At 45.7% G+C, this 11,504-nt stretch overlaps 1 protein-coding gene across 2 annotated transcripts in view; it reads right to left on the reverse strand.

The window, feature by feature from the left end:
• ZDHHC9 (zinc finger DHHC-type containing 9) overlaps positions 1–10,881 on the reverse strand; it is a 30,077-nt gene extending 19,196 nt beyond the window's left edge. The window contains exons 1-3 of one of the 2 annotated variants that reach the window (XM_018044208.1): positions 10,675–10,881; positions 10,264–10,329; positions 8,795–9,095 (exon numbers count right to left, since the gene is read on the reverse strand). In XM_018044208.1, the coding sequence (XP_017899697.1) occupies positions 8,795–8,961 (167 nt within the window). In that variant the 5' untranslated portion in view covers positions 8,962–9,095; positions 10,264–10,329; positions 10,675–10,881. The remainder of the gene's footprint in view (positions 1–8,794; positions 9,096–10,263; positions 10,330–10,674) is intronic. The other variant, XM_018044209.1, reaches the window with a different exon arrangement.
• Between the last annotated feature and the right edge of the window lie 623 nt (positions 10,882–11,504).

Below are 11,504 nucleotides of genomic sequence, written 5' to 3' on the forward strand. Positions count from 1 at the left end.
GGGGATTAAGCACGCCGCTGTCCACTTGGAGTAGACCTTTAACCCCAGGCTGTACCTACGCTGCACGTTTGGAACAATCCCCATGAGATCCTTCTCCTGCCTCCCTGCCACACACTCAACTGCATGGCGGGTGGGAACCAACCGTACTGCTCGGCTGAGCAATTTGCCATGAAGGTGAACATACGGAGTGAATTTGCAAATGATTTCTGTGGCTTTTTGTTTGCTTGCCTGTGCATTTGTTTTTTTAACAAAATCCTTGCTCTCAGCTTGCTTTTGTACGATTTTCTTCCTTCTCCTAAAATCCCAGGGTAGGGTCTGGCTAACTGAGTTCAGGGTAATGAAGGTCCTTGCATAGCACGAGCTTGTGGATTACCCTCTTTTCTACTGCTCCCCTTCACTGGTACAGATAATCAAGAAGTGAATTCAGAAAAGTCACCTGCACTCATCAGGGACCCAAAAGGACACAGGAGAAACACAAGGTTCTGATCTCTGAGACAAGCCAAATGACATTATCACACTGACAGAAAATAGCCATCTTCCTCATCACTGCCCATCCCTAAAATCACTCTTGAAAGCAAAGAAGTGATATCTCCAGAATTCAGACTGCCCTGGGTGTTATCATTGCCAATGAAAAGCCTTAGAAAAATCAGAGCCATCTGATTGGCCACCAAAGGGAGTTTAAAACTGCTTTATTTGAGGGAAAAGATACAAAGACAGTAGAACACAAACACACACATTAATGATGCCCCCATACCCTGAAGGACCGAGCTTAACTAAAGTCTCATTTCAACACCTGCTTGTTGACTGGACAAAGGACAACTTAGATTTGAATTACGCTTCACCATCAAGGATAAAGGTCTCTGTAATCTCCACACAGAATATCTTCTGCACCTGCTAAAACAATCCACTCTGTGTGTCAACAAGTACACAACCGGCCCATTGTATTGTTCTTCGGAGACAAGGCTACTGGCAGCCAGTTGTCACTAGTGAGTGGGTGTGGCTGGGAAGGCAGATGTGGGACCAGCAGGCCTTTCTACTCAGAATAAGAGGAAATAAGAAAGCCAGAGGCTAAGACCGCTGCAAACTACAACCCATCTGTCTGCCTTTAATACCCACCTGGGTTAGCCTCATAATTGCAGTAAGCTAGTGATCTCTCTTAAATAAGAATAAGCTATGCAAAGATTTGGTGGTAATTCCCAGTATCAACCTCAAAAGTCAGGAGTATCCTCAAACATCACTAATTTGTCCTAGAGAAAGACTGGATCTATCATCCACAAATAGAAACTCTTTGAAACCCTGTGTACTTTCTATCTATATTGATATGAATAATGATATCCATACACTACTTGAAACAGAACTCTCCTTTGTCTTCAGAATACCAGGCAGTTAGAAGTGACTTTTCTCCCTTGTGAATTTTATAAATGCAACCATGTCCCCACCAAATCTCCATTTCTGCCACCTGCAGAGACATCATCACTTTAAGCCATCTTCTTTCAACCTCTTGATCAGCTTCAGGCTTCCACAGCTGGACTACATGACAGGACTCCCACATGTCTCATGGGCCACATGATGGTACTGACCAGCAGTAACCAGCAGTGCCAGGCTGGGCTGGTGTGCCATATCCCATCCCCCACCTCTAGCACACCAGAGTTCATTGGAAGGACAATCATAATGACATAGACTTCAACTCACACAAAAAACTTCAAAAGAGATTCATGAGTGGAAGTGGTAAGAAACCAGACAGATCCCACGACAGGGCTGCCTCATAGCCCGGCAGTGTGCACTAGTGTTCTGTACTCTGGTTCTGTCTCCCTAATAGCTTTCTTGCTATGCTTTTTGCTGTTGTTCTTTTATCAGCACAATCAGCCAAGTATTTATGGGTCTAACAAATGAAGAACAAGAGAAATGGAACTTAATTTTGTTGGAGAAACATAACTAACATATGAAACAGCTAAATAAGATAAGACCAATAATCAAGTGTACGGATGGTGAGTCAGACTCTAAGGACTGTAAGTGGTCAGAGAAGAGCTCTCTTGGGAATCTGGGGGCTGCTTGAAACTGCTCCCACAGCAGCCATTAAGGGTGTCTTTAAGGAAGCTTGGCCCAGCAGAAAGGGCTAAGGATTAGAGCTCCACAATGGCCCCTGAGCCCACATAACAGAAATAAGCCTTTGCTGTAAGTCCTCCCTGACAGGGGCTGCCATCTGTCCTTATACATACATCCTATCTCTAGAGCACGTAAACACGTAGAACCACCCACAGGACCAGTTCAACATTCTTGCTGATGACATTCAGAGTTTGCATGAGGGACAAAGTTTCCTTGGACACTAAAACATAATTTAATATCAGCTTCAAGATTTACTGCTATGTGAAGGTCAGAGTTTTGAAAATGCATAACCCTGTTTTGCTCCAGCAGCAAAGGGAAAATTAAACAAACAAGGACATTTTTCAATTTTGAGGCAATGAGCCATCCTCTCACTGAGGAAGGCCAAAATCTCTATAGAGGCAAACCTGTTAAGTAGTTCTCAAATTTCAATTGTAACAATACATTTCACATTTCAATTGTAACAAATATAACCAATTTCAAAAATAACAAGTAACAAATTTCAACTATAATATCTTCCTGATCAAGAACTTAGAACAGTTCCTTGCTACCTATTATATTAAGCCCCCACCTCCTCAGGCCAGTATTCTGAGACCCTCCTTTAACTGGCCTTATCTAATCATCATCATAGGTTCTTTCTTGCCTCTTCCTTGCTCCATTCCAGACACATATTCCTCATTACCGTGAATTCATTAGCCTCTTGCTACCGCAAGAGGAGGCATAAAGTGTCTTTTTTGTTGTTAAACACAATACCAGCTCTGGCATCTCTGAGGAGGAAGATTTACGACTTCTTTCCCTCAATAAGCATCTCAACTGTTGTCGGCATGCTAGGGACACCCCTGTCCTTTGTGTTCACTTTTCCCAAAGCAGACGATCACTATACTCAACTAAGACATTCTCAAAAGATGGGAGATACGTTCAGTGGAGACTGACAGTGTGAACCTCATCACCACAAAAGGTAGTAAAGGCTGAAAATACACAGATGAATTCTGAATGACAGAAGCGTAAAAAATTGGTAAAGAGAAATACATTGTTCAGGAGACATAGCCCAATCCTTCTCCAGGGGACATGTTTTATCAGGAAGTTGAGTTTAGCTAAGTACTGTAACAGATTGATATCAAAGAGGCAACTATGCCTTTCTAAAACTGTCTTTAGTTGGCAGAGTCACAGAATAGGGCTAGATAAGCACAAGACTGAACCTCCACAGGGCAATTCTTCAGAGAATACTCTCTTGATTAGAGATCATGATAAAGTCACTTTTTCTTCTTCTTAATCTCACCTAAGGAATTCAGAGACCTGGACTTTGTCACTATAGACAGGGATATCCCTCCATGTCAGAATTTGGCCTTGGTCTACCTAGCCCTGTGTCTCCTCAAACCCGGTTAACTTTGTTATCAGACTGCCTCTTCCCTTCTGTCTGACCATGGGGACACAGTGCCCCTTTCATTGCCATCACCCACAGAGTAACATGGTAATGAGCACACATTACCTAATTTTTCTCAGAGCTGTCCTCATCTTGGAAGCAGAGACTAGGAGCAGCAACAGGGGTGATGATCCCTTGTAACTCAAAAGCTTACTCTCTAAGTTCACACTTAAAGGAAGAGGTTCCTTGTTCCTGCAAGGCTACCAGAATGCCATGCTAGAATACAGTCAGTTTTCCACAAACATGCCTTCGTTTTCTAGTGAGTGAAATCGCTCAGTTGTGTCCAACTCTTTGCAACCCCATGGACTATATGCTACCAGGGTCCTCTGCCCGTGGGATTCTCCAGGCAAGAATACTGGAGTGTTATGGGGAGGGAGGTGGGAGGGGGGTTCATGTTTGGGAACACATGTAAGAATTAAAGATTTTAAAATTAAAAAAAAAATAAAATAAAATAAACTGATCTGCGCAAAAAAAAAAAAAAAAAAGAATACTGGAGTGGGTTGCCATTTCCTTCTCCAGGGGATCTTCCCAACCCAGGGATCGAACCTGGGTCTCCAGCATTGCGGGCAGACGCTTTACCATCTGAGCCACTAGGAGCATGAGTTAAGGAGGCCAAAGTAACCTAGAATCCACTAAAGCAACACAAACATTAGCTAGCAAGACTCCAGAATATGCCAGTCCAGCATTTGGCACTATGCACAGCTTTAGTAATCTGCATGTCTTCAGGATTCCGTATTCAAAAGGCAACAATGAGATGAAAGGTAGTGTCGTATAAAGGCAGTGGCTGGCCGATTGACCTTGATGAAATCTACTTCTGTAGACCTGGTTTTGTCACTCGCAAAAGGATGGGGATGGTCTCCAAGGCCCCTTTCAGATCTATCATTCTATGATTCTGTGAGTCAAGACTGCTACATCTTAAGTGCATCCAGAATGTATCAATTCAGCTACATTTACTGATTACATTCTCTAAGTAAGGCCTAGTAGAAGGCACTGTGGGGGCCACACACATGCAGAGGATAGTCCCTGACCCTGAAAGAACTCAAACTGTAATATCCACAGAATTACAAAATATTAAAAATGTCATGTAATTATGTGTTAAATGACTGATATGTACAATTAGTCCTATGAATGCAGAATTTACTAGAAAAATTTCATGAAGGAAGAGTCAAGAAGGGACTTGAAAAAGAGGTAGAGTCTGAATAGGCTAGAAGTGGGACAATTATTAAGCAGTGCTACAAAGCTTTTTTCAGTTCATCCAATTCAATGACTCCTCTGTACATCAGAAGCACCCAGGAGGGTCAGTCCAACAGGGTTTGATAATGCCTTGATACGATATCCGCTAGAAACAGCACAGTGAGGCATAAGCACTGATCACAGCAGTAAACGCCTTCCTACTTCAGGGGTCAAGAGTCACACAATCATTCATGCCACAAGAGACCTTGACCCCAGTAGTGATCTGGTCACACAGTTAAAAGAGAAAGCTAGGAAGCCACTTTCAGAACACAGTGCACTTGGTCTTTTCCCCAAGCTTTATCAGAAAGTTGAATTTGACTAAATACCACAATAGCCTTTCAGTAGCTGGACAGTTCACAGGTTGTCAGTGTCAGTCTGCTATAGTGTCCTGACATTCCTAGCCAAGCTATTGGCTATGTGTTCATCACACAAGCTGGACAGAGTTTGGGCAGAAAGGATGGATAATGGTTCATGCGCTTAAAGCTCACATTTCCTAAATACCTCATCCTAAGAATACATTAGGAAATTCCTCTTTTTTTTTTTAAATTAGAATACTCTTGATTAAAGTATAGCTGATTTACAATGTTGTGTTAATTTCTGCTGTACAGCAAAGTGATTCAGTTATATATACATTCTTTTCCATTATGATTAATTCCAGGGTATTGGATACAGTTCCCTGTGCTATACAGTAGGACCTTGTTGTTTATCCATTCTATATATAATAGCTTACATCTGCTAACCCCGGCCTCCCACTCCATTCCTTCCTTAACCCATCCCCCATGGCGACCGCAGTCTTTTCTCTGTGTCTCTGAGTCTGTTTCTGTTTTGTGGATAGGTTCGTTTGTGTCACATTTTAGAGTCCACATACATAAGTGATATCATATGGTATTTGTCTTTCTCTTTCTAACTTACTTCGCTTAGTATGATAATCTCTACTTGCAAAGAAATTCTTTTTTTTAAGCACTGTACAAGCACTGTACACTCTGCTTCTAAATTCAAATACATTTACTATAGATACAATAGATACAATTACATTTAAAATACAGCTATCTACTGATAATCTTCTATCCTCTCCTTTTCTATGTGTGTATTAGAATCTTCCAGACAGACACAAGAGTTATAGAATTTCAGAATCTCAGAGCTGCAAGAGGCTTAGTGATAATCTAGCCCTATTTCCCATCCTGGGCAGGAATTCACTCTGTGACAGCAGCTCTGAGAGATGGCTACCCAGCTTCTTTGGAAACGCTTTTAACAACACAGAGCTAATGAGCACCTGTATGGACCACTTTTTCTCATTTTATGTAGTTAACCTACTGTCTGTTCACTGAAAAATCACAGGACCCTCCTTTGAGAAATCTAAACATGTAAAAGCGAAATCCAAAAATAAAAAGATGTCCACTGACACTACTAACACTGCATGTTTTTCATCAAGGGGCGCCCACACGCCTGACCAGATTTCTCAAGCCATCTGGCCAACCCAGGGCTGTGCCACAGGGGGTTATAAATCACCTCTCACTCATTCCTGCACACCTGCTGCAAGCAGGACCCTGTTACAAAAATGCAGGTCCAGATGTGCCTCAAGATCTGAACTTTTTTCCTCAAGGCCAAAATGCAGCAGCCAGAGAATGTACAGTCTATGCTCCTATACAATTTAAACATGAAAAGAGACGGTCCGGTTCAGACACCCTCAACTGCCTGAAGGCAGGGGACTAAACCAGGTGATTTCCTGAGGTCTCTGTAAGTTCTCCTACTAGCAAAGGAGCCCATATTCTGCCCCCAAACCCTATCCTCCACCGTGTGGTGGATAGTGAATTATAGACCCCAAAGAAAAAGGTTGACTAGAAAGAGACTTCATTCCTCAGAGGCAGGCTGGTGTCCTCTGTACAGCCTGTCAGTGGCTAGGCTCAAGGCAGCCACCTAGAGTGCCCATGTGTCTGCATGTGACAGACAGATGCGTGCATGTGCACACATATATGCATACACATACGTGCTCACAAACACAGATCCCACCATTCTTAGTAAGAAGGATTCATTGACGGGGCCCTCTCCCCTTTGGTCAGATGTAAACTTCCCCATTCCACTTCTCAGCTAACACTTTTACTTCCTTCTCCCTTCCCCCTTTCTACTCTCTCGCCCAGCCCTACCCTCGAAACTATTTACTCTACCACACACACAGCTGGAACCCAGGGCAGTTTACAAACAACCTCACCCTTCACATCTGAGGGCAAAGCGCAAGAAATAACTTGGGGGGAAAAAGTCATCTCACCAGAAAACCCAACCTGCCTCTGTCAAACAGTAACTTGGTTGGTTATAAGCTTCATCTCACAGGCAGTTTTCTTCAGAGGCCTTCAGGGCCGAACAGAACACATCCAAATCATACTCTGTCTGGCTTCCAGATACAAAAGGGCCAAATGCCAGTAGCTCCAAATTTCAAGTTCCCTTGGCCAGTCAAACCAGAGGGTTCCTGGGCCCAGAATTACCAGCTCGCTCAGGGCCTGGAAACAAATCTCATCTCTGTTTTGAATGGTTTCAACCACAAAAATTTAACCCTGAGTTGGGGAGGGGAGAGAGGCAAAAAGAGCTAGTGATTTAGCAGAGGAAGGAGTGAGAATGACAGAAAGCAGAGTTCAGCTCTGCACTTCCATAAACAAGCAAGGAAGAAACAAAGCTAACTTGGAGACAAGACTGAGAAGTGGGGAAATATTTTTTTAAATGTTATGCTTATGCCTGCCCGCCTGCACACGCTCACTTGTACCACACAAAGCATACACACACAAATTCAGCCATGAAACTCTGACTGGAAAGCAGCTAAGAAGCCATGATCAACCTGTCTGATTTTGCCAAATATTTTACAACTTGGTAGCAACAGCAGCAAAAACCGTGCCTTTGACAAAAAGGTCCTCTGACCTTACTTTCCTGGCCTTGTTATAAACTACATCCCTCTCCTTCCCCTGCTGTTATTCAAGCCATTTGCACTTATCCCAAAGTCTGGCAAACCAGCCCCCCAAAAATCACTCTTGATGCACTGGGAAAGCCTGAAGCCCTTACAGAAGGAAGACAAAAATGGGCCCCCAAAGATCAGAGTTCATTTTAATTATCCACCAAGGCAAGCCAAGAAGCCCCCTCCTCCATCCCATGGCCACACCCCCTGAGGGGAGTTCCATTTCCAGGTCACTGGAGTGCATGAACTGTAGCAGGTTCATATTAGGTGTAGCTCATGGTCTACAAACACATCTCTTGGCTCCTTCAAGGCCTTCCTCATAATAATCCCAAACCAATTAGCATTGCTCTCATCCCTGGAATGTACCACATTCTCAGCATACCCAGGAGTCATGCCACAGTAGTCAACTGGTCAACTCCCTAGAGCAGTGACTGACACAGATTTCAAACTGCCTCTAGAACTAGCTGTTACATCACAGAAAAAATAACTCCAAGGCTGGTATCAGGCACACACAGAATAGAGAGTTGTTTATGTTGAGTGATTTTGACTGAAAGAAAGAGCAACTCACATTTAATAAGCACATATGTGCCACACAGGCAGCTAGACTGTGGCACAGCTGAGGCTGGAACCAATCGGCAGGTTCCCAATTCAGTTGGCTTTTCAATTTAACAGCTAGCTGAGAGCTGAGCCCTAAGAAAATAGGACCCAGAATAACAGAATAGGTGAGTATCATGGGGTGGAGTTACGACCACAGGGAGTGCTCCTAGGCTCAGGAGGGGTGGAGAAGAGGCAATCTCACTAACCACCTAAGGAGACCACTGTAAAGGGGAGGTGAGTAATGAAGATGAATTCTTTTATTTCCTAAGTGTTCCAGGGGCGGCCCCAAATCAGTGCTATAAAATTGGTTATTAAACGTCTTGGTCTTTTAAGGAGGCACATACAAAGCAATGAATTCAGTTGACATGATCTACAGACACTGCTCAAGAGGACAGTGACAACCTTCCAAGGACTAGCCATAAACTCCCCAGAAAGAAGGTTCTTTCCCTGGACCCAAAGTAACCATAATCAGGCAACAGTACTCAATGGAAACTCACTCGAAGGCGAAGAAGAGCGTACATGTCCCCAGGATGAGGAAGAGGGTCAAATAGAAGATGCCCTTTTGCCGGGCCATCATGACGCGGCCATCACAGCAGAAGGTGTTCCTGCCTGGGAGTTTCTCCCATTTCCGTGTCACCTTCTTTCTCACCACCATCACAGACATGATTGGAATTCCTGGTCCAAAATGGGTTTGTGATTATAAGAGGGAAGATACAGAAGCTGAGCCCAGCTTTGAAATCACGATGTGTGCTATTGCTGCCACTGGGTCAAACATCATCAGAAGTCCAATTTCTAGCCCTAAGGAAAAACACAAAAAGAAAAAAAAAATGAGGCAAGAACAAGAAAATGCAGTTCAATCTTCCTTTCCCAGAGGCAGAAAGATGAGTACTGCCTCAAGGGTTGAGAGTGAAGAAATGGAAGAGTTTATTTCCAATCTGTTTTTGTCCCCTAAAAGAAGAAAAGGTTAAAGGTTCTCAAAAAGAGAAAGAGGCTAGTATATCTTACATACATCCCTTTACTTTCAGTATAATACTGATGATTTGACTATCACAGAACTAGGAACTAGAAGAGGTTTTATAGGTGACAGCCCCAATTACTTTGTTTTGGCAATAAGTAAACTGAAGACTGAAGTGGGGAAATCACTTCTCTGGGTCACAAAGCCACGAAGCTAAGCCAAGAAAACAGGTCTGTTGACTTTCAGTCTAGGGTGCTCTCCACTATACCATATTATTGTATAATTATCATGAAAAAGACTCTACAAATAATGGAATTTCTATCCTTAAGGGCCATTCCCTTCCCTCCTCCATTTCTTCACCTTCTTTCTTCAATTAGCCACTGGAGTCTGAATCACACCAGGGAACAAGTCATCCTTTGGGAGAGCTAGGAGGTTTTGGACACTGTACACAAACCCAGGTTGTATTTACTCCAAACAGATTTCTCCTAATCAAACCCTCCTAACTTCCTGAGTCTGGGAAATGAACCAACTTTGCCGGTCTAGCCTAACATTTGTGGGAATCTTAATGAAACCACATCACAGACCTGTAGGTGAAGGGCTGACTTAAGCCAGAGAGATTCTTATATGGCTGGGAGGAGGAGGGGCCCAACGGGGGGGAGGGGTGGCAGCAGTTAAGAAAAGTCATAAAGGTGCTTTCTGGGACATTTCAGAAGTACCATCTCCACTTAGCATCCTGAATCCCCAGGCCCAGCCTTTCTCACCGCTGTCACCCTTCTCCTTTCAGGTGTGGTGCTGTGGCCTCTATTTACCGATACCACATGCCTCACGCTGGCAAGAAGGAGGCGGAAACCTGCAGCTCGACTGACTGATGAGAAATAACCAACTGGGCTGGAGAGGGCAACGGTCCAAAGAGAGACTAGGAGCTGAGCAGGGAAAGGAGAAGCTGGAAGGCTTGGGAAAGGGGAGGGGGCATGGGAGGTGTAGAGAACACTTCCTTTGTGTAAAACTAACCTGGATAACAATCTTCTCCTGATAAACCGCCCCAGCGGGAGGAGAGACCAGGAAGGGGAGCCGGGCCTGGGAGAACAAAGATCAAAATCCGTCGAGAACCAGCGACCAGCCCAGCGGTTCGGGGCCCGAGGCCCAAGTCCCGGACGGGTGGCGGGCGCGGCCTCGAGAGGCCCGCCCAACCTCAGCCACGCCGCCGACCACCGCCCCGGGCAGGATGGGACGCGCGCCACCTCCGCACGCTCGTACACACACACGCCCCGCCACGTGTAGTCACCCCCGGCCAGGGGCTCAGCAATCGCCGAGCCGAGAAGGGCAGAGCAGGCTCCGCGCATCCCAGGGCAGCCGAGGGGGCTGCAACCCACCACGCGGCCGAGCCCCGGAGACCCCCACCCCCACCCACCCCCTTGTTACCTGAACCCCGGAGACCGAACTCGGCCGGGAACCGAAGCCAGGAAGTACACTGTCCCAGGGGACCGCGTCGGCCGCCAGAGATGGCAGCGGCTTCTCCCCAGCCCGGAGGCTGCCTCCTCCTGACAAGGGGCCCCAGTCGTCGGGGCCCTAAACCAGCTGTGGCAACCGCCCACCGCTGGCCAAATGGAACGCTCCTCACGTCACCAGGTCGTTCCAGTAGTTGCTAGCCCTGTATTGGCTGATCCGCCTCGGCGCCTCCGCCCCTGCCACCCCTGCCCCTAACTACCATTGGCTGCGCAGAACGCCACTCGACGACGCCTCCGCCCCATTCCCCCACCCATCTCCCGACTTCGTGCCCACCTGCCAAGCCTTTGCCAGCCTCCCTTTGGGGTCTGAGCACCGATGTGTGGTGCTATTAATATAGTTCCGCAGGGACTGGGATGAAGCGTAGTGTCAATGGGACTAGGAGGAACGGGGAACCTGCCTCCCCCCCCCACACACGTACCATGAGACGCTGAAGGAACCCTGGCTCACAGATCCCGGTGCTCACCCCAAACTGGATCCTCCTTGGGCCTCTCCAGCCGTACTTACATGAAAGCAATCGCGACTTGGGATTTTACTCTGTACCCGCGTAAAAATAAGTCCTCTGCCTCCTAAGTCATATTCACGAGGTAGGGATCCCACCTTTGTCCCAGTCACCCTGGCCTGCATCTGTGGCTTTAGGGACAAAACAAACAGATATAAAAAGGAACTTGAAAGAGATAACTGTCCCCAAGAGGGTAGAATCGCTTTGCGGTATCGTAAACAAAAAATTGACGCTGAAACTCTAC

Source organism: Capra hircus (assembly GCF_001704415.2).
Source record: "Capra hircus breed San Clemente chromosome X unlocalized genomic scaffold, ASM170441v1, whole genome shotgun sequence".
Classification (NCBI taxonomy): domain Eukaryota; kingdom Metazoa; phylum Chordata; class Mammalia; order Artiodactyla; family Bovidae; genus Capra; species Capra hircus.